At 28.9% G+C, this 25,372-nt stretch overlaps 1 protein-coding gene across 1 annotated transcript in view; it reads left to right on the top strand.

The window, feature by feature from the left end:
- The window catches only part of LOC107439506 (pituitary homeobox x), a 70,181-nt gene that overhangs the window by 20,637 nt on the left and 24,172 nt on the right, over positions 1 to 25,372 (top strand). The window contains exon 2 of the mRNA XM_016052135.3: positions 1,607 to 1,842. Coding sequence (XP_015907621.1) covers positions 1,607 to 1,842 — 236 coding nt within the window. The remainder of the gene's footprint in view (positions 1 to 1,606; positions 1,843 to 25,372) is intronic.

The following is a 25,372-nucleotide window of genomic DNA, read 5'->3' as shown; positions in this document are numbered from 1 at the left end:
CGTCATACACGTCACTAGTTATGAAGTACAGTTTTTTCTCCCCATCGATAGCTTGAATGGTAGTCTACCCAGCTTCAAATTGTAGTGTACTATCAGCCTTTTTGGGAGCTAAAGGTGACCGATGCGCAATGATGTAGTGTGTCTCCAATTTATGGAGTCTAAACTTCCATGACCTCTTTGGCAAGTAATTGATATATATATATATATATATATATATATATATATATATATATATATATATATATATATATATATATATATATATATATATATATATATATATATATATATATATATATATATATATATATATATATATATATATATTGTATATATATATATATATATATATATATATATATATATATTGTATATATATATATATATATATATATATATATATATATATATATATATATATATATATATATATATATATATATATATATATATATATATATATATATATATATATATATATATATATATATATATATACATCAGAATGGCAGCTGCTATCATGCGCCGTAGGGAAAAGGTTAAACTGTCTGATATTGTAGATAAGAAATAAATCCATTTAAACGTATTTAATTTGAATAAAAATACATTTGACATACTTTTGATTGGTATGTTAACTAGTTCATAGACAAAGAAAATTAGTTAAATAATAATTGCAAAAAAAAATATTAACTACTGATTTATTTTCAAACGGATCAGTCATTGAAAATAAATCAAAATTTTATTAAGAAGAAAAATAAATTATTAAATGACGACCTGAATGAAACGAATGAAAATGATAAGAAACATGAGCTAGATTAGTGCAGACGTTTTGACGGATGTAAAATTTTATTCTGATGTGAGGGTATAATAATATCTTGCTTGCAGTGCGCAATGTCTAAAACATGACACCATAATATATTCTGACATGAGTTATTAGTCTTTCACATACTAACATACAATCATTATGGTTCGATGATCTTAACTGAAATATGCCAATTTATATTAGCTGTCGAAGGCATTAACTACGAAATCCAACACAAAAACGTGCTTAATTCTTTGTAAAATATGGAGCCATAATAGGAAATTAAAACATTTTCTTGTAAAAATATATTGCGCATGTAAATAATTAATAATTTCCTTCAAAATATTATTCTTAAAAGGTATTTATTGTTTTTCATAGTTACTTTTACTGAGGGTCAAAACATCTTTAAATGGTAAGTCATAAAAATGTTACCTTATTTTGAGGTATGCACTTACATAAAAAAATACACAATTTGAACAAAATCAACCGATTAGCTTAAGTAATGAACTTTCAAAAAAATTTTAAGTTTAAATGTTCATTGTTCAAATGTTCATATTATTGAAGAAATATTTAACTGATTTCATATTTTGCACACTGTATAAAATAAAATGATATGTTAAAATATACTCAGGTACTTTTCACCATAAAATCTTACGGATGATGCATCAAAAGTGCCAGTAATTTATACCATAATTTGATTCGGATTTTTTTTTACAGTATGATAATATTTTTAAAGATATTGAGATTACTTTCAAGTTTAAACTACTTTTGCATTGAATAATGAACTTTTGTCATCTCTTGCAGACGGCGGATCCCTCCACGAAAAACCAAGTCAGAGCGGAGCAACAGCCGATTCTCCGGCGGACAATTCGGCGGACGATGATCCGAAGAAAAAGAAGCGCCAACGGCGACAACGCACACATTTCACAAGTCAGCAATTGCAAGAATTAGAGGCTACATTTGCTAGAAATAGGTATCCCGACATGTCTACAAGAGAAGAAATAGCTATGTGGACCAATCTCACCGAAGCAAGAGTTAGGGTGAGTTCGAATTTTTACCCATGCTACACCTAGATAAATTAAATAATTATTGATCTTTTAAAATCACGGATAAGAGTGCAATGAAATGTAAGTCTTTTTACATAATATATTTGATTTGTTCACTCGCCTATTTTGCTTAGATAATTTGTGTTTTAAATCAAATGATTTCATTGATCTGCAAATATGACCAAGTGTAGAATAGGTGCATACGAAGAAAATGGCGATTAATTAAAGTATTGGCACGGCTATTACGAATCCTTTTTTAAAGACGAACGTTTGAAACTTAAAAATAGAGAAAAATTCCATAGAAGAATCAATTGTGAACAGAGAAAACTTTTCTGGTAAATTAATTGTAATGTATGATAATGCCATTTCTGGTAAAAAAAAAAAAGAAGAAAAAAAAAAAACAATAATTCTGGCTAATAAAGTAAAATTTATGGTATTTAAACCACTCATTTGATAATTGTTTGTTCTTATAATAACTGTTGACTGAAAATTTTGTTTTCAAAATTTATAGTTCTTATTGATACATTTTGTAAAAATACACAAAACTGAAGAAAAAAAATTAATCGAATAAATGATTTTTATGCCCTGCTCTGAAGTATTAAAAAAAAATCACCAAATATTTCCAAGTTTATCACATGTTATAAAAACCATATTTTAATGTTAATTTTACCAAAAATATTACCAAGGCGTTTAGGTAAAAATTACCCTACTTTTAAGTATTACAAAAAAAAAGTATTACAAAACAATCACCAAAGTATTTACCTAAAGCAGGGGTGGCGAACCTTTATACACCAAAGTGCCATTTTCTCTAAAAAATTGCTTAATGAGGTTATAGACGTGCCTTCAAATAATTTTGACTTCGTGATTATTGGGAAAATAATAATACTAAATACTATCAACTCAAAACTCTTTATTTACATTGGAAAAAAATGCATTTTGTAATGTCTCAGTTATACAAGTAATTCAACTTAAAGTAACATCAATGTGACTTCTGCTGTTGCAGATTATATGACCAATAACTTATATTAGGTTCTAAGATGTTAGTTTAAGCAGGACAGTTGATTTTTTTTGCTAGTTATTCATTGTTAGCTTGTTTTTTACGGTTATTAATTGTTTTTTAGCATTAATTTTAATTTTTTTTATTAATAATTGTTTAATATTTTGTTTGTTTGTTGTGAATTTTAATTTAATTGTTACATATGCTTCATAGCGTAATAACATTTGTGTAATAACAATTCATAGTGTAACAACAATTGTGATCGGTGGAGTGTCCAAAATATTGTGTCGCGTGCCATAAATGGCACGCGTGCCATTGGTTCGCCATCCCTGACCTAAAGTATTACAAAAAAAATCACCAAATATTTCCAAGTTTATCATGTTATAAAAACCATATTTTAATGTTAATTTTACCAAAAATATTACCAAGTCGTTTAGGTAAAAATTACCCTACTTTTCGGTGTTAAAAAAAGCAAACACTAATATTTATACCATAGCTTTAAAAATACTGTTTTACCATATTTTGGCTGTTAGATCATACTTCCTTTTCTCACTGTGGGTAAGACTAGCTTTCTTAAAAATATGTATTCTTTTCTGACTTTTAAACATTGTTTTTTTTTTAATACAATAAGTCATATCAAGGTACATATTAAATTAATTTAATCAGAACTATCGTATTACTTAACAATATTCCATTAATGAAAATTTACAAATGCCTTAGGCAATTTTAAAATCACAAGGAGATAATAGACCAAATTTATAATTGATCACCATTGTGTTATTTGTATTTGGTTCGGTACCTAATACAATGATTAGAAAATAAAATTTCATATTATAATCATCAACTTGCTACAGACTGGGTGATTAAAATATCCATTTGTTCTATGAAAGGTTATTTATATGAAAAAGTAATAATAAATAAATAAATTAGAATGACCAAATTAATCATAACATTGATTTTGAACTGTATTGAGTAACAAGATTTTAAAAATTCACGAACATATTTTTATTTTATTCGATATGAAGCTATGAGCTTCGTCAATATATGCCTCATCATTGTGTCGTGCTAAGTTTTGTTCAGATGAATCTGCTATAAACATCTTATCAATAATAATTAAATTTTAAAAGTTTTTGTTCCTTATAATGAAAGCCTTTTTCCATATTGTAAATATTGAACACTCTAATATTTTAAAATTAGTCTATAAATTTCGCAAATCATAAAAAACTATTACCGAAAAAAGAACTTCCAACTAAAATTAAGTTCATTAATTTTAGGCATATCTAATTTAAAGAATAATTAAACGTTCGAATTTAAAAAAATGGAGAGTGATTTTGAAAAGGAGTCAGTCAAGAATGAAATAGTTTCATTAAATATTCGCTTTCTTTTTTATGACATTTAAACATCGTTTCATTTTTCTTACTTAAAATCTTTGTTTTTTCTCCCTCCACCAATTTCAAAACATTATTTTTCCTTTTCAAACAAAATAAGCATATAAGGGAAGAGACTTAAAAATTACAGAAAAACACTTATATCGGTCAAAATAAGATCATATTAATGAAAATTTTATATTATTATGAAACATAAATTATGCAAATAACATTTAAAATGAAATGCCCGTGTAAAAAAGTATGCAAAAGAATGCACATGTTATGTTCAATACAAACTATGCAAATAAAATTTGTACAAAAAATATACATCCACCGTTATAGTTATAACGAAAAAAAGTTTTAAACTATTTTGTGAATAGTTTCTTAAACTTATTCTAAAACTCTGAAAAATTTTATAAGACAAATATGACGTTTACGCTATATAAGAATAAAGTAGTTATCGCCTGATTATATTTTGCCCCAGCAAATACAAATAAAACAAATAAAACAGAACAGTTGAAATAAAATAATTTGTATATTACTGTGAAGCTATTTTATTTTTATAAACCATGCTGTTTTTTTTTTTTTAATTTTATACATATGGCAGGTAAATTGCGAACATTAATGAATAAGTTGAGTGTATAATGAGTTTTAAAGTCAATTATGATTTTTTTAAAAATTTCTCAATGATATTATGCTCTTGTTTCTTGTCCGTTACAAAAGGAGGTTTTAGTTATTGACGTAATTACAACAGTGTATTGACATTATACTTTAAAAGTTGATTGAAATGTTCTACCACTTTTCTTTGATAATGTAGTCTTAGTTGTTAATAACTTTAACTTTCTTTAACGTTTATAAATCTTTACACTAATCTTTAACGCTAATCTTTAACGTTTCCAAAAGAAATTTAGTTATTTAGATATTTTGTAGCCCTTGTAGCGTATCTACCACTACAAAATTACAATACAATTCACTAGTATATAAGACATGTTAACTCGACTCTCTGTCGGGGTACCTTTTCATAGATGACGGTTGACATGGTCTGTAACTACTCTCCCCACATTGGTGACCTTCGGACGTGATGTGAACACGCCTACCTTGGCAAAAAAACGCCCACTTTGATCTGGATACGCCTACATCGGCAGTAACGCCTACTTCGTTGGATGATCCATATTGAAAAGTTGACTTGCTACTTGTGACTGCATTATTATCCACCTCCTCACGCAGTTGCTACTCAGTCTCATCTCGATCACACAAAACGTCGGCTTGCATACTTGTGATTACTCGACTGCTAACGGCAACAGAGGAGCGACTACGACCGTGAAGTTAATACACCTCTCACATTCAGCACTCAAAAAATACGGAGATCTTAATACTGCTCTCCCGGCTTCGCACAAAACAGCAATGAATCAACTAGTGGCATCCATTCATCGAATTCTATCATAGCTATAATTCTGGTGGGGGAGTACTGTAGCGTATCTACCACTACAAAATTACAACTACTCTCCCCACACCCTGATTTGCATATTTGTAAGTTCAAATTATTTTTTGCATATTTATTCATTAAATCACTAAAGCAAATGTTATTTTCTATTTAAAAATCATTTTGTTTTAAAAAAGGAGTGAATAAAAAATTATACGATTTTTTTTACGTGGTATTGCAAAATGCAAGGTTTTCATTCAATCTCAAACTGTTCCGATTTATTAAAAAAGAATCTACCGACTTCGATGTTCAACCTGAATTTCATACAGAAAGACTGAAAAATATAATTAGAGGTTTAGGAACATATTTTTTAGATATCTTCAGCATTTTCTATAGTTTGGATACACTTTTAAATAAATAATTTTATATTTATCTATTCATTCATCTATTTCGATTTATTTTTACGTTTAATTACTCAACATTTTAAAAATCTTCTCAAACAAATCACTACTAAATTAAATATTAATATTTATTAAGCCCTTCAAAATAATCGTTTTACCCTCTTTTAGAACTAAATTGTTTTGATAATTTTATGCAAATGAAAGTACAAAAAAGAATTTTTTTTTGCAAGTGAGACATATTTTTTAAGTTTAATGATTTCATAAAAAAAATATTTAAAAATTTGTGGTTAAACAATCAGTTATCAAATATATTTCTTGACTTCAACAATATATTTGAATGAATGAAAATTAAATATTCAACTACAGTTTGGTGCCCAATTATCTATTACGGTTTACGAATCAATCGATAAATATATTTTCGATATTAAAAGCAAATTTTAAAATCGTTGTTACTGACTTTTCAAATGCGCTTTGAGTCCCAACTGTCTGTTGAATAGAAACCAATCCAAAATTCTGAAAAAACTTGCAACTGTTTATTAATAAAAAAAACAGCTTCTTATAAAATACAAGTAAAAACCACTAAGTATTAAATTTTAAGGTTACTTTTTAAATAACAATAAACATCCTGCAAATCAAAGTTCTCCCAGAATTTAAGTTCGAAAACTCAAAATACTACTGTAACTTTTCACCCGAGTTATCTTAAACAAACAACTCAGAATACTAATTAACATTTTCCTTACGACGTTGCCTAAAATAATTAGTTACTCCAAAAAGGTATCTCGCGACATTATTTTAAGTTTAAGCTATCATTTCAAGCGAACGAGCTACAAGAGAACTGCAAACACAATCTTCGTACCGCAATTCCGAAACGAATGTTCGGAATTTTCTCAACCGCCACCTGATTATTCCATCGTCCCTCCTTGTCCGAAAGCCAAATCTCCAGAAAAGCACAAGAGAGACAATCGAAGATTAAAAACGAGATTAAGTGCGAGAGGAAAGGATTAAGGAAAAGGATTACTTTCTGGACTCCTTCAGAGCATCCTTCGTTCTCATTCCCGCGTTGCCCACGGCAACCGCTGGAAGATGCTCAAGAGCCAACCTCAGCCTTACCGTCCGGGATAGTTAGGAAGGAATAATTTTGATGTGGGCAAAAATTAAAGGGGTCTACTGTTGAGGGTTATTAGGGTTTAAGCAGTTGAGAATGTTATCAATAGTGTGTGTTAAATTAATATTATTAATTTGATGTTTCGGAGTAAACTGTGAAAAATTCCGGATCAAAATACGATATGAAGTACCGGCATTATCACCCGCAAAATCTATTTTTTCCGTAAAATAGTATACTACAGTTTTTACGGTAATATTTATTTAATTAGAGTTATTCAGGTATTTTACGGTAAAAATTACTTTAAAAATTACTTTTACTATTTTACTAATTATATCTGATTTATTGTTCTGTAGCAGGTTTCGATAACAATGGAATTTACCAACACATCTTACATACGATTTTTTTACAATACTAGCTTGATCTGGAATTTTTTATTGTGTATTTAATGGAGAAAACTGTGAAAAAAACAGCAATAAACTATCAAGTTATATAACAATAAATAAGATATATTACTTTTACTAATTATATCTGATTTATTGTTCTGTAGCAGGTTTCGATAACAATGGAATTTATGGTAAAAAGTGCCAGCACATCTTACATACGATTTTTTTACAGTGCTAATTTGATCTGGAATTTTTTACCGTGTATTTAACGAAGAAAACTGTGAAAAAAACAGCAGTAAACCATCAAGTTATATAACAATAAATAAGATATATTACTTTTACTAATTATATCTGATTTATTGTTCTGTAGCAGGTTTCGATAACAATGGAATTTATGGTAAAAAGTGCCAGCACATCTTACATACGATTTTTTTACAGTGCTAATTTGATCTGGAATTTTTTACCGTGTATTTAACGAAGAAAACTGTGAAAAAAACAGCAGTAAACCATCAAGTTATATAACAATAAATAAGATATATTACTTTTACTAATTATATCTGATTTATTGTTCTGTAGCAGGTTTCGATAAAAATGAAATTTATGGTAAAAAGTGCCAACACATCTTACATACGATTTTTTTACAGTACTAATTTGATCTGGAATTTTTTACCGTGTATTTAACGAAGAAAACTGTGAAAAAAACAGCAGTAAACTATCAAGTGATATATGAAATAAATGATGTTTAACAGTTAAAGTTTTAGATACGAATATTACTTCTGAAGTAAATTTTAAATATCATCATTGAATTTTAAAATTATTATTGCATTAAAACGAATGTAGCCTACAAAGAAAATAATAAGGTGCTATATGAAATGAAATAAATATCATTTATAAAGTAAATTAAAAAGCGTTGAAAAATTAAAAGTTTAATTGAAAACAAATCGATCGTCACTTGTGTACAATAGAAAATTCTATAAGAAACGAAAATGATGTCATTTATAAAGTCAATAATTTAGTTTTTGTTTGTGAAATGAAATAAATGTCACTTATAAATTAAATTAATCATTTTAGGAAATGAAATGAATCTAACTTATAAACACATTTAAAAAATTCCATACGAAACCAAAGGAACGTCATCTATGAGGTACATTAAATTTTTTTATACGAAATGAAACGAATATCACCTATAAAGTATATCATCTAACGCTTTTATCTCAAATGAAATGAAGATCACCTATAAAGTTAATTAGAAAATTATATTAGAAATATAAATAATGTGATTTACAACGCAAATTAAAAAGCTTTAAATTAATGGAAATGAATGTCATTTATAAAGTAAATTTTACAGTTTCATAAGAAAAGAAATGAATGTCACCTATATTACGAAATTCTATTTGAAATGAAAATAATGTGTTCTACAACGTAAATTAAAAAGTTTTAAATTAATGGAAACAAATGTCATTTATGAGGTAAATTATACAGTTTCACAATAAAAGAAATGAATGTCTTCTATAATGTTACTTAGAAAATTCTATTTAAAGGGAAATTAATGTGATCTATGACGTAAATTAAAAAGTTTCAAACTATTGGAAACGAATGTCATTTAAAAGTAAATTATACAGTTTCATAAGAAAGGAAATGAATGTCAATTAGAAACTTTTATTTGGAACGAAGAGAATGAAGGCAATAAATTAAATCATAAAGTTTTACATGAAAAGAAATTAGCTTACAAAATAAATTATGACACCGATATATAAACCATAAAAATCCATGTCAAATGAAGGCCACTTGCAAAATACGTTGTTTAAGTTCACCAATAATTAATAATTTTGTGTGAAAGAAATACAACTTAGAAAGTAAATTATAAAATCCTTTGTGAAACTTAAAATATTATTTACAAAGCAAATTATACATTTGCATTCTTTGATTTTTCAGAATGTTTTAAATCAACCAAGAATGTTGTTCTCTAATAATGAAATATATATATAAAAAAATCTACAATCATATTTTTTTCAGAGAAATATCTTAAAACTAGTTTTCACTTTTTCACAATTTATTAACACTTTCTGCAGGATAAAGCTTAACAACATTTCACAGGATAGCCCAATCATTTCAGCAAAGAGGTGGGTTAATAGCATATTTAAAAAAATGCTTCGTAACTTTTCCTGCTTAAACTTTATAAATTAGACAAAATAAAAAGATATTAAATAATGTATCTAATTAAAATGTTATTTTTATTAAAAAAAACAGCCTTTTTTCTGTTTCCATTAATCTTCATATCTCTAGCACTATTCGTTTTTTTTCTAATGATGAAATTTTTAACAGTAAAAATTAAGGCTAAGCATCCACAAGTGTCTAAAGTGAAAAATTGCAATTTAAAAAAATAAACTCATATATCCATCACAGCCTTACGTGTTGACATGTTGACTTCCCAAAATTCCACTCCATTGTCAACAAACACAATTTGTTATTCTTCTTCGATTTGAATAACCGGCTTGCTGGCATCATTTAGAAAGTTTCTACCAGCATCCCTGCCTTGCTTTTTTTCCCTTTTTATTTATTTATATATTTTTTTAACTCTTCATCTTTTTCGATCACTTGAAAATTTTCCAACGATCTAACAGAGAACGAAATGAAGTTCCTACCGAACAACGGAAGGAAAAACTACCTAGATCTGCCATACCTGCGAACGGAGAACATTCGTCAATTAAGGTGAGAAGGCAAGAGATCTTTGATTTTTTTTTCTTTTCCATTTACGTTTTTTTTTTCTTTTGGCAACTTTTTTCCCCCCTACTTTTAGAAAAAAAATTCTGGGAAGTAGAAGTTTCGAATAAAAAAAAAAGAAAAAAAAAAGGGACCGGAAGAGTGATGTAGTGTCTTCGGACTCGAATTCGTGGCAACTCTATAAATCGGACTTTAGCGTCAGTGACAGGGACATAAATTTCAGAATGAAGTTTGTGTCTCCTTTTTCGAGTTTTTCTTCTTGGTTGGAAGACGTTTACTTGGAAACGGAAATGCGTCCCTTGCCATTTTGAGTCACGACATTTAATTTTATTCATGCTATTTTCTTATCATTTAAATTAAATAAAAATACACAAGATTATTTAAAATTGTAGATATAACCAATAGAAGTGGCGCATGTAAACAAGTAAAGAAAGAGCATATTTCCTATAGACCGAGGAAATTGAAAAGAAAAAAAACTATATATATTCACTGAGGAAAGCAGTATGGTTAAAATGCTCTATGGAAACATCAAAAAGCTGGAAAATTTTTTACCGATGAGCTTTGGTACTGATTTTGGTCAAATTAATTATGAAATATGTTCTTATAACATGTGATAAAATTTAATAATTTTATAATGCTACCTTAGCTACCTTAGACTAAGTCTACCTTGGACTTATAATGCCGCCTTAGAGCATGGCATAAAAACAATTTATTTAGTTACATTTAATTTTCAGTTTTGTATTTTTTTACTAAATGTGTAACAATAAGAATTATAATTTTAAAAACCAGAATTCCCTGTTAATCGTTTGCCATATCAAGGGAAAGTTACTAAATGAATGGTTTCAATACTTAGGTTTTAAAATCAGAATTATGGTATTTTTTACCAGAAAATTTATTACTATACAGTGCGGTTATTTTGGCAAATTTTTTTTTCTCCGTGTAGATTTAGAAAACAACTTTTCCATAAAATAAATTTGAAAAATGCAAAAAATATAATGAAAAGAGCTTTATATAACTCGATTATCTATAAAGATTTGTTGGAAATGATAATTCAGATTGGAATCTCGGCTAACGATGCTTTTCGAGGCTATTTCGCCAAGAAAAAAAAGCCGTAGTTTAAGTGCCTAACACTTAAGCTGTGATTTTAAACTATATGTATCATCTTGTCATAAAGAATTATCTAGGCTTAAAAACAGACTAAAAACATAAATATTTTAAAAGTCATTAAACTTATTTAAAAATCGCCATTTTGGCGAGATTTTCCCCATGACATGAAATTATCAAAATCGATGAATAATTCTCAATTTTTTAAAAATTGTTTGAGCCCAGATAATGCGTCATTGAAATAGCTTTTTAAATATTAAAAATTAGATAACAAATGCTTTTCATTTTCACCATAATGTGACTTTTCTTTATTGTATTGCGCCATTTCTATAATTAACATAGAAAGTCATCTGATTAACGACTGGCTTAACTTGACCCAACACTCAGGAATAACTGTTTTAAACTCGCAGAATTTATGAAAATTGTACATAATTCGCTAAAAAGCGCTGTGACGACACATTCTTGCAAAAACATCCGTAAAATTGATGGATGCGTATACAACTTTTGATATGCAGCTTTTGACTATTAGAGCTGGTAAATAACTTCAGGTCTTATTAATCATGAACTAGAAACCCATTTATGTTGGTAAATTAGACTTTGGGTATTGCTACATAGAAGGATTTCGTGGTTTTTCTCAGAGTGTAACGCACGCTCTCTATACTTGACTTAGAAATTTTCTACAAACAGATCGTGGTTTGGTTTTAAAATTAGAAGAATACAATGTTTAATTCAGGATAAAATTTATGGATAAACTGGTTAATCCGAACTTCAGATTATACAGTGTGCAAAAGAAAAAACAGACCTTGGTGAATAACTTTTTATCTAGTAATTGGATCTTCACGATCTAGAACTTCTATCTTAATGATTCGAGGGTTAACGTCAAATATACAAACTAATTAGTACAGATAATTTTTTAAGCTACGAAATCAGACGCAAAAACATCCTTTCTCTGAATAAACATACCTTTTTTTCGACGGATTTGGATTTCTGATTCACGAAATAGGGAGTAGCCGAAACCTGGGAAATATGACCCCAATAGTTTGGTCAAGAGAGCAATTAAACTAAAAAGTTTTAAATTAAGCACTTTTTTAAACGTGAATTGATTATTTTGTGTTAGTGATATGTATGGGAAAATGTACTTCGCTGTCCAAGTCCTATTTCTTTAAAATTGAATTATTTTCAGTTTTACGTAACAACTTCTTTATTACTTAATCTAGAAAACAAGTATTTTTTTAAATGTTGTTTGATTATACTAGTTCGAATGTTTAACACTAGTTAAGATAAAGTGTGGGTCCTAAAAATATAATTAAAAATTGCTTTTATACATAGAAAAAGTTCCAAATAGCGCAGTAAATTTGAATATTAGAGTAGAAATATTTGTAATGTTGATATGGGAAATTAATTTGTATCATTCTATTATTCACTAAGACCACTGAAATTTGTAGAATTCATGATAACATTTCACTGAACCACGATCACTCAATGAATGCGACCCAGATGAGAATCCCGAGTGTGACTTAGTACGGTAAAATCGTACACTCCACGCATGTTACACGGATCATAGTGCTAACTCAATACACCCTTAGTGGTGGACGGATCATGGAATAGAATCCCCGTAGTTTTCTACACCATGCAAAGCAAATGTGGATTGATTTTGTCAAAAAATCCTAGTTTAACTCATTGTCCTTACTAGAAGCCCTCTCTTATTGCCTGCTTGCTTGCTTTTAAAATTAGAAGGCTGCAAGTTCAGCATTGAGGGGAAAGTTGAGAAATTACAAGTTGAGCATTGAGCCGAAACCCGATATAGATCAGCTGTCTAATCCCGGTAATAAAATACAATCCCATGATATTTTTATAACTTTTCTAGAGACTCAGGGGGTCGAGCGTTTGTCACTCAATAAGGCGATCCAGGTTCGAATACCAACGATGGCTGGTCGATACGAATTCCACACCCGGCTCGTACCGAGTACAATTGTGACGTAAATTATCCTCAGTGACAGACGGATTAAGGGTTAGAGTCCCCTTGCCATCAGGCTTACCATGGGAAGTTTTTGTGGCGTTCCTCACCATGTAACACAAAGTCTTGTTAATTTCATCAAAAAGTCTTCCACGAAGGTAAAATTTGCCCAATACTTGATCTAGGAGTTTCCTTGTCTTATGGATTGGGTTCGAAATTACAAGGCGACGAGTTTGAACGATGGTAATAGTACACCCAAAATTGGATCGGCTGTTCAACGAAGGTTATATATATACATAAAAAAACTTTAGTTCATTTTGTACTGTGACCAAACATGGTGGACAAGAGCAAATCTCAACATGCCTACCTACAACTGCTGTTCATGTCTGGAAGTCCCATTGGACTTGAGGGAAACAGGGATTCTTTTATGTTTGCTGGGGTTGGAGAGAATTCTACACAACTATGTAGAGGGGAAGTTGAAATCGGTTTTTCCAACCACAAAACAGCAAGAAAAAGTCGGGCTGGAAAAAGCAATTTTTTCCTGCTCTATCATGTGGGTAATAGCTGCATAACTGCTACACAAGCGATATGGTACCGAAATGTCACCCGAGGGACAACATCTAGGGTCGTCCCCGAATATATATTTCACTTACTAATGAAAAACAAAATGGTAGGTCGTCCCTTTTTTTCCCACTTCGCTACGACAGTTGCAATTCTTTTTTGGAATGGTATTGGTGCACATTACAAATGAAACATATAGTGCTAGCAATAGTATAATAATTATGGAATACAAAAGCGTCTTCAAAAAAAAGCAACAACAGCATTTTAATAGTTATCTGATTTTAATAATGTCAGTCTGGTTTAGGTCTATTGATCACGAATTATATTTAACTAAATACGTATTCGATAGAATGCAATTCGACATTTTTTATTTAGGATTAATTTAAAGTTTACAACAAGGAAACTTTAATCATCTTGTAATTATTTGATTGTATATTTCCTATAATATTATTTTTAAGCACAATGTGTCATTTGCTAACTGTCTCTTAGCTGCTTTTGTGAAGAAAAAAATGATAGTGTTTAATTATAATGCAATTAAGAAACTACTTGTTGAAAAAGTATTATTTCTATACGGTTATTTTATTATTATATACTTATTGTTATTACTCATTTTATCATTTACATCAATCTATACAATGAGTGTAATTATTAGAATTTAGAAAACTTCCTTTTCCAAAAATTCAAATTAATCCTTTTACTTATTATAAGTTATATAAAATTACATTATATTCTGTCTCAACGGCCAGTATCATATAATTATTAAAGTTGTACTTAGTATAACACCTAGTACAAGATGCTACTTTAAAGTTACTATGTGTTTAAAAAAATGCATATTACCCTGTACTTATTATTTTATTAATTACATTTTGCGAATTTAGTTCTGAACTGTAAAATGTATAAAAATGAGTTTAATACAAAAATAATTATTAATTTTATCATATAATGATCTAGTACAATATACTACATAAAAAGTTAAAACTTTAATATAAAATACTTCCCACTTTGTACGCAAATGTATTTAAACTGCACAATGCCTTGATTTTTTTTAAACAAATCTTAAATAGAAGCAAAACCTATGCAAGAAACGGAAAATTAACTATTAAAATAGCATAAAACATATGCTATACTCAATAAAAATATATATTTAATAATTATTACATTCAAGTTGTGGGTTTTAGTTCTGACGTAAATAATAAATAATCTGTTTCAAAAATAAGCGCTTTTGTTGATTCTTCATGAAAACATAAATAATTAATAACAAAAAAAACTTAAAAATGCAATTAAATTAAAAACAATTATTTAAAATACATTATGCAACATTTATATGGTGTTTTAGAAGTTAAGAGTTTACAATATTAAACTTCTTTTTTAAAGTAAGAAAGGCAAATCTTACAAAAATACTTTGTAGCATTTTAAAATTAAGATTCAATTTTAATTGCATGACTCATTTAATCTAAAAGGAACAATAAATATTTTACGCTATTTAAACTTTAATAGTACATAAGTAAATAAAGCGCAAATGAAAGACATAAATTATGTACTTTTATTTGTGCTTTATTCATGTAGTTTTTCGCACTAGTTTACATAGCACAAAATACAAATAATTTATCCATTGTTGAATGGAACTTTTATTTTAAATTTAAACTGTAATTGTTTAGTTTTAGCTTTTTCAAAACTAAAAATTTCGGAGTTTCTCATTGAAATAAATAAGTATACAAGCATAAATTATTAAATTAAAATAACCTTTTGCAGCAAACAGTGTTTTTTTTTAAACTACAGCATGACGAGAATTTTGCAATGTTTTCGGTGTAAAATTTTTGACATCTGATAATGAATATTTTTTAATTACTTCAAAACAGAAAAAATACATTTCATTAATAATTTCCTTACCCAAAATGCTATTTTTAAAAATAATCATCCTGATTTGAGAATACCTTTCTTGTAAGTAATAAATAAATTAAATAATAATTTAAATAATAATAATTATTATTTCCGTAGCAATAGTTTTTCTATGTAATACTTATAGAGTTACTCTCAAATAGAAAGTTGTACTTTATTTTTTTTTCTATTTTCTTAATCAGCCTAGACATAAATTTAACTCAATTAAATGTGATTGTTTGGAACAAAAAAAATACACACATTCACCCACAAGAGAAACTTTTATTAATTTTTCCTCACCTACAAACGTACATCCAGTTAGCGGTGGCTTCAATACCGTTTGACTCAGCGAGCCCATTTATCTCTTTCCCTTTATACTCCACCCCTTTCACAAAAGAACCGACAGGCTAATAAAAGAACAAAAAGTATATGTAAAAAAAATAAAAAGATGGAAATACGAATGAGACTATAATGAGTCTCATAACCATAGGGGTAAAGAAACAAGTTGAAATGAAAATGCTACCACCCCCGGACAAGACCCTAGGGGGGTTTGAGCTTTCCCGAGGGACAAAACGCGTCATTTTGATGTCCGGGAGACCGGGATTTTCGTCACCTACAGGTGCTGCGAAGCTCAGGATAGGGAGGGTTAGTGGGTACGCTCAATTAGCATCGCGAGTCTTTATATTCACGACATCAATTCATTGCAAATTTGTTTTTGTACCAATACCACATCCATCCACACTATATGCTTTTAACATTTTGATTGCAATTGACTTATCTTGGGATGATATATTGTTTGAATTAACTTGATCATAATTTTGGGGTTTTCCATTGATTTCTGTTGATGTTTTTAAATTATAAAGTTTTGCATTTGATTTAATTAAATTTAATATGTCGGTAAATAAGTTGCGCAAAACTTTTTCTAAATTATATTTTCAAAATATGATTGTTTAGAGATTTTTGGAATCAGGCTCTACTTTCTGCGTCTCCTTCATTAACCTATTCAGTGTTGTATGTATTAAAAAATTTCCGTTTATTAAGCCGCTAATTTATATTTTGAAATAGCATTTTATGTAATTTTATCCATTAAGTAGCATTGCTTTTATTAATTAAGTTAAAAAATTTCACTTTCTGAAATTGTAACTAGTTGTAAACCTAACAAAACTTTATCCCAGATACTGAAGTAGCTTTAAAACAAAGCTTTCGAATTTATTTATATAGTTGAGCAGAAGTCTTTCTATTATATTATTCTTGGATAAATACAGAATTATTTCAAAGTTCGATCAGGATACATTTAAAGAAATTCTATTTACAAAGAAAAAAAAATTCGAAATAAATAAAGCAGAACATATTAAGAAATTTTATTAAGCTTGTTATTTAACACTAAGAAAATGTTTTCTTATATTAATTATTTATAAAGGGTGTTTATTAAATGGGAACCGTTATTTATATCACAAAAGATATCGAAAATTTTAAGCAATGCAGCAATAAAAAAATTAAATGATTTTATTTGTACCTATGAATTGAAATATAAATTTGTGCGAAGGAAATACAGTTGAGTATAAAACAGTCGCAAATTAAGGTAATTAATTTCACCTTAATTTTCATGACAGATAATTTTGTTAATCAAACCTGATAATGTGTCTTTCATCCAATATTTTGCACTTAGGGATAGTTAATTTTTATTAAATGAAGGATTATTTATTCATTCATTTATAGTAGTTTCATATATTATATTTTGAGATTGATCTTTGTGCAATTTCCAAAAGAATATTTAAATATAATTCCGATGTGTCGTGCAAAATTCATTACTTATATTCCATCTTACTGAACAAAAATATAGATAAAAAAAATGATTCTCTTTCTAAAAATAACCTAACTCAAAGTACAAGATTTCCATAAAAGAATTCAAAGTTTCAATCATGTATTACAACATTATATTTAATTTAGTCTGATTACAACAAGTCATGCATGTTTCAGAAGTTAAAGTAACCTTATTTTCCATACAAATGTTCAATAGGTGCATCATTTGTTATAAGGCACGAATTAAGTCTAATTTTCTATGCTTTAGTTTACAAATTCGGAGTAAGGAAGTGGATAAATAATTTTCTTTAATTCAGTGCCTCAATGATGGAAAATTATTACAAGTAGCTGAGAAACGTAGAATCAATATTTCATGAAGTCATAAAGGTTGTTGATGCCATATTATAATCACAATTAACATTTGAATTTCATGTTGAACTGAAAATAAAAACTAAATCTTATTGAACTTCAAAGCATTAAATATCTTCCATGTGTTGCTATAACCAAGGAAAACAACAAAGCAGCTCTTTTGCATAGGTTAATATTGAAACTGGGTCACAATTATTCCTTAACTTGCACCTTGAACCAATACTACAATGATTACAGATGACAGTTTGAAAATTTAAACTGGAACAAATTATTCCTTAATTTGCACCTTGAACCAATACTGCAATGATTACAGATGACAGTTTTAAAATTTAAACTGGGACAAATTATTCCTTAATTTGCACCTTGAACCAATACTACAATGATTATAGATGGCAGTTTGAAAATTTAAACTGGGACAAATTATTCACAAGACAACCGCTAAAAAGCAAAGCTAATATTTATTTGAATTCAAAATATAATTCCTTATTTATTCAAACATAAAGCAACATTTCCGGAATGTATTAAAAACAAAAGCAGCCACCAGAACCAAAGTTCCTGGAACATTTCTAACAGTCTCTATAGAATCCTCCCCAGAGAATTCAACGGAACATCCAAGTAAAGGAAGGAAAAGTTGGGAAGATTATAGCTCAACAGAGCAATACCAAATTCGATGAGACAGCCCTCCCCAAAAAAGAACAGAAGCAACTAAATCCTCCTATTGAACAACTAACTACAACGAATCTCGCACAAAGATAGAGGTAAGATGGACGCTGCTTGCCTGTTTTGACCAAAAAGCGGAGAGTTCACGAGATAAAAAAAAAATTGTTATTTTCTTTTGTATTTTTCAAACTGTCGAGCTCTCCCGCCAACGTTCATCAATATCAACTCCGATGGAGATGAAAGTCCTGATTCTGAAAGAAATGGACGGGGAACAGAAGAAAAACAATTTGGTCGTGCTTTGGGACACGTAGAGACATGCTCTGGACGTCTCTGGGGGAATGGACAACGCTAATATGTTAGCTGCCATTCATTTTTTCTTGCCTTCAGCTGTTGGCGAGAAAGAAAAGGTTAACAATAGTATATAAAGCTGAACATATTTCGCCAAATAATAAAAAAGCTTTAAGGTTTTTTTTTATTTCATTACCAGGCCAAAATAATTATATTAATTGACTGGAGCTGGAGAAAGAGCAATGATTATTTATTAAAATAAATTTTTTTTTCCTTAAGTAGAAATCTTTTTGGAAGGAAGCTTTGAAAGTTTCACATAAAGCTTGGTGAAAAGAAAAGAAAAAATAGCATGGATCTATTCATATTCTATCCTAAAAATTTATTCCATAAAATGTCGTTTACATGCTTAAGAATAGTTTATTTACTTTATTAGATCTATGAGATTCATATGTACAATATTTCTATACATTATCTGATATTATATACTCAGTTTTTTTTTCTTCATATTTTATTTGTTATCCATAATACATTGTAAATAGTAATCTGGAAATTTAGGTTCCAAAAACATGGGTTTTAATAAAAAATTGATTAAAATAAGATATTTTTGGTCAAAAGAGCGTTAAATTACACGAGGGTATTATCCGATGTTTCAACATATGAAAGTTAGTTTAAAAAAATTTCTAAGTAAATTTTTAATTACGAAGCATGCGAAAATGCAATATTTTTTTTTAATTAAACGCTTAAAACAACAAGAAAAGTCAGCAATAGTTTTCGGACAAAATGAAATTTTTAGAATTTTATATAAAAGCAAAAGAAAACAAAAATGCTAACGATTTTCAAACTGTGCCAATCTGTGTAATCTGTAAAAATCCTTTCCCTGCTTTGCTCCTTGGCTTGCAGGGAAGCTTTTCGCAGTTTTTTTCACCGCTGGATTAACAAGGAAAAAAGCCAGTTCATAAATTAGAACGCTTAAAACTCTAAGATGGATTTAGACAAAACGGATTGTCTTTGATTGATATATTAGTCCTTAATCACTATGAAATAATGTACCTTTGACTTTCATTTTATTTTTGTTTCATGCCGCAACATTCCACCAAAAGCCTTGGCTGGCTAAATAGCGCTATACCATAATTTTGTACTCTTAGGTTTGAACTTACAATTTGAACATTTTAATTAAGGTTAAATCTTTTGTTACAAGTTTTTTCTAATCCTCTATTGTGAATTACTGATTTATATTTGTTCAAAAACTCTTCTTAAAATTTTTCTTTTAAATATTAATAAGTTACCTCTTACCTTTACTTGTTTACTTTCCCTATCATCAGTTGTTATAGGCGTAACAGTTTTTTTTCTTACAAAATTTCAAAATTAATATCTTTAGTAATGAGTTTGTCATTGAAAAATTCTCATAAATAGTAGTTGTTCTTTCTTAACTGATTAACTGAGCAATTTCGAATAAAAATCTGCAAGAATATTATTGTCACATAACATAGAAATATACAAGCAATGTATAAAGAAATTTATCCTAACTTAAAAGAGGAATAGTGTATTATTTGAGTTTTGATTGAATAAACTTAAAGGTAGAATATATGCAAAAAAACTTCTCTTTTTTTCATCCTTAAGACGTAGCAATATTTTTAAATTTACGTAACTAATTTAGTGTCTTTTTTAATTGTACACGTAAAAAATGCATTTTATAGCTCTTAATCTTTTCTAAGTTAAATCTCTCTTTATACAGTTATTATTTGAAAAATTAAAATTTCCATTAATTACCATTATACTTTTCAAATTATTTAGATAATTGTAAATTCCTTTCATTAGATATGCTATAATATATGATCATTTTTTATTTTAATTCAAATTTTGAAAGACTAAATGATAATAAAAATAATTTCCAATTACTTTTTAACAGTTTAAAAAATGTTATTCGTAAAAAAAATGTTCGTCAATGCTTAGTAGAAATATGCTTTGACTTAGTCAATGCTTTGATTATTAATTTATTTTGTGACATCAAAATGTTTGTATTATTTAAAATTAGATTTATTGAGAATTAGATTATTTGATTATTAAATTTATTGAAGAGTTTTTTTGTGAGAGTTTTATGATATTGCAAAATTTTTTTCTGTTGAAATATCTACTTTGTACACTTATTTGCTTAGTTTAATTAATTATTTACACTGTTAAAATAATTTGAACGGTTAACTATAATATCATGCAAACTCACTGCAACCACATTAAGTTCTCAAGATAAACTATCCAAATAATTCAACTTTGAACATTTAATATATTATCAGAAAATTTGCATGATACTGCTGCTTATAGTTATTATTTTTCAACTTTTAACAGTGGGCATACTTTGTTAATTTTCACGTTACTTATATTCTGTTTTAATTTTCTACTGAACATACCATATAGTGACCGATCCCTACAAAATCTTTCAGCAAAGAAATGTATTGGCGATTTTGCGCCAATACTGGCAAGCTAGGGGAAAAAAAATCACTAGAGAGAGTGCTGAAATGCGTCACGCTCAGGCACCTTTCTGCGGGAAAAAATATTAACTTTTGATTGGAATTGACGCCACAACTCGTGATAAATGGGTCCACGTTATTGGAAGCGGAGCGATGATTGGAAAAACGGACCGTCCCGGACGGACGAACCGGACACGTGCGGGAAGCTGCAGGCGGCAATTGTGTCTGCTAGACACCCGCAGTGTCCGTTATTGCTTAGAGGCCTACTGATAAATATGGCAATAGAATAAAGAAAAAGAGAGTGTGAGAAAAAAGGTTTTTATGGATACGGTTATAGATAAATAGCATCGAGAGGCATATGTTCCTTTGATAAATCAGCAATTCGGAATATTGATGAGAGGGTTTGAGACATGTAGTACGTGGGCTTTGATTTAATTTGTTTAAAAATTTATTTATACTTTGTATATATATATATAGAGCATCAGCTATAGCAATCTAAGTTTATGTAATTTAATCTTATTCAATAATTCCAAATTACTCTTAGTTAAGAATCTCGTATATGTAATAGAAATTATGTGTTTTGGAGTGACTAATAATGAATGAAGTTATTACAAAAAATCTGAAGTAAAAAAATTATATAGAAGAGTTTATCAAAATTCTTCTATATAATATAAAAGAATATTGGAAATTGAATAATTTAGCAATTTAAGTAGCATTTAACTTATCCTGCAGCAATAAGTTTTAAACTATCGGAACAGATATTTGTGGAATATATAAAAAAAAATTGGTGCTTAATTATCTTATCTATCTATTTTTTAAAAATTTTTTTCAATAAATTTAAGAATAACGTAAATCTATTAACCCAAAGTATTCAGCTGATATCTTTGAATGTAATTTCATGCCTGTGCAACAATATTAACGGTTATTTGAACTTATTTTGTAGTGATAAGTTTCAAATTATAAGGATTGAAATATGTGGCATATATAAAACATTTTTTTTTGTGTAAATAAATTTAAAAATAATTAATTAATAAACCAAGTAAACACGTGATGCATGTTAATGAAGAGCAACGTCACAACAGATGATGTTCTTAACTGACTACGCTCTAAAGGACAATTAGGATATAAAAGATCCCTTTCAATTCTAAGGAACGAAAGGGAGCGTATGGTCCATTTTTATCGGCAAGGTGAACGGGGTGGTGTGCAAAATTAATTTTGAGAAGTTTTTAAGACATTAAGAAACAAAAATATTTTTAAAAATAACTGTTCTAAATAAAGTCGGTCATGTTTTAGCTTTATACGAAATTGATTAATGAAACATGTACTCGTGAGTTCTATAGAGTCAGTACTGTCACATTTATTTCCTCCGTTATTACAGAATCATTTCGGCTTCTTATAGAGGATATGTAGAACATACCTAACGTAATGTTAATGTATTTTTTTATATAAGCAAATACAATTTCTAAAACTGTAAAATAAGTTAAAAAACATGTAAAGAATTGATTTTTTTCTTTTTTGCTTTTTATTGTGAAATAGTTTCAATTATTTATTGAAATATATATCTTACGCGAATTGCCTTTGTTTTAGATAATAAATTCACACCATACAATTTATTAACTTAGTCTTACGGATATACACTGGAAAAATTATGTTTTCTCTCCAAGCCACTCAATGAAATTACTGCCTGGTAGAGATTTTTTCCAAGTAACGCACCAATCAACTAGTTAGTTAATGAGGGTATGATATAGAAAATAACAAGGGAAGATACTAACTTATTTGATGAGCGATTAATTAAAAATACATTTACTATTTTATTTCCCACCGTGTGCTTTAATTAAAATTTAACATGCATCATACATAAATGTATTATTTAAATTGATTTAGACTTTTCTGTCAATTCCGAAAATATGCATTCATATTTAAAAGAGTTTTGGAAAATGTTGAAAATAAACACGGAATTCTTTCCCGCTCGTTATTCTGCATAAATTTATAAGCACTTACGAATGGAAAGTGGCGTGAATTCCCTCCCAAAATCCCTTTTATCTCTTAGAATAGAACTTAAATTCCCTCAAATCTGTCATTTCTGAAGTTACCGAAAATGGAAGCTTAGACACACGACTCGCTTTTCAAGAAAACTTGCCAACCTTTGCCAAAAGCATTCCAAATACAATCCGACCCACCACCCCATTTCCCCAAGAATTCTAATTCTTTGCGACACGCGGTTTTAAAGCTAGTTGCAAATATGCATTTTCCAAGCGGTAAACAAACAACTCACCTCGACTCTACTTTAAAAGATGGAAGGGGAAGGAAAAGATTTCTCTTCTCTGGGGGTGTAAGGTGATGGAACGGAGGAGGATGGATGAGTGGTCATCCCGAGGATTAAGCTTTTCTTCTCTCATTCCAACAACCGATGCAGACGACAATTCTAAATATTTATGAATGCCGAGAGAGACAAAAGAGAAGGAAAGACACCCCGCCAACCCCGAGGGTCTAAAGGGTTGAAGAGATGTCCCCAATGTTTCGTGCGCTGACCCCTACTAAAGGCTTTAACTCCCCCTTTCCAAATAAAGCAAGATAAATTGGGATGCCTGTATGTTCCACGCTCTGGTTGTCTCGTGTCCTCACCGGGGTTGAGGACGGGAGTAAATAATGAACAGAGTTGCTTGCTACCCCCCCTTCTAGTCTGTTTTCTAAATCACAGTCGAGGTGTGGAAAAGGCAGAGAAGTGTGGTGATGCTGTGCTATGGTGATTCCGAAATCATTAGATGGGGCCCCCCGCAGAGCAGCGAAGATGGCTATATATTATGAGAGCCAGCTAATGCTTTAAACGTGCCTGACATAACGGGTGCTGTTTGACTTTCCAGCTTGGAGCTGGCATCTAATTGGCTTCTGAGGCGACTTGGCTAGTTGACGTTTGTCATTCTTTTCACGGAAAATTCACCGGAATTTTAAGTATTTTAAATGAAAATGCTTCCGTTGAATTTGTCACCGGCTGGAATAGCGTTGGATCTTTTGCTTTGGATAAGTGTTCCATTGCATAAACTGGCTCACTTTTGGAAAGGGCTATCATAAAGCCTCGCTGCAAAATTCTTCGTGTGAACATTTAAAATAAATTTGATGCGCAAAGAATTGAATCTATTTTTTGTTTTCAAGTTTAAATTATAAATCTTACACTCAAACTATTTTATTATTAATTAAGAGCAGTATTTTTTTAATTTAACTAAACTAATTAACTAAATTCATGTTTTTAAATTGTAAAGTTTTATTACCCGTAAACTAAAACATAAATTAAATTTCTTTTTAGAAACTTAGTATGATTCTTAGAAAAACTGACGGTTTGTTAAAATTTGATAATAGGTTTCTATAAGACGTTCAGTTGCCAAAATTAGAAAGGAAGAAAAAAAACTATTGGGAATTTTGTCAAATCACAATCATGAGACACTAAGATTATTTTTTGTTGATAAAGTAGCTGCTTTCTTTGAATTGGAAAAAGAAGATTAAATGCATACCTATAAAAACCCAGATTTATCTCAAAGTAAAACTTTTTTTTGTGTCATAACTTTGGAACAAAATAAAACTTGCTAAAGACATATGGTAAATGCTTATGGTAAATAATTATGTCAACATTTTGCTCATATTGTCCATTACTGTACCAAAGCAAAAACATTAAATATGTTAAGTTCTGAGCAATATTAAAGACTCTGGAAGAAAAATATTTTTGAGTATTTTATTCGTAAAAAAATTTATAACATAAAAATGATGCATTGAGCAGCATTAAATACAGCGAATGATACTTTTAAGATTTGCTTTTCTGATGTTAATCGTGGTAACGCAGTTACTTGTACGAATTATAAGCCTTCGCCAAATGGACCATTTTAAAATAACTATGAAAAAATCAAATTAAAGCAATTGAAGTATGTAAATAATTATTGCCATTAATTAGAGTTAATTATGAAATATACTATAATTCTTATAAATTCTTCTTCAAAGAACAGAAATAATTACTGCTATAAAATGAAATCATGAAATACGCGCAAAA

The sequence above is a fragment of the Parasteatoda tepidariorum genome, chromosome 4, assembly GCF_982258835.1.
Source record: "Parasteatoda tepidariorum strain Cologne lab strain chromosome 4, Ptep-v5.0, whole genome shotgun sequence".
NCBI classification, from domain to species: Eukaryota; Metazoa; Arthropoda; class Arachnida; order Araneae; family Theridiidae; genus Parasteatoda; species Parasteatoda tepidariorum.
Note: the sequence above shows the minus strand (reverse complement) of the source record. Positions and strands in the feature narration are given on the sequence as shown.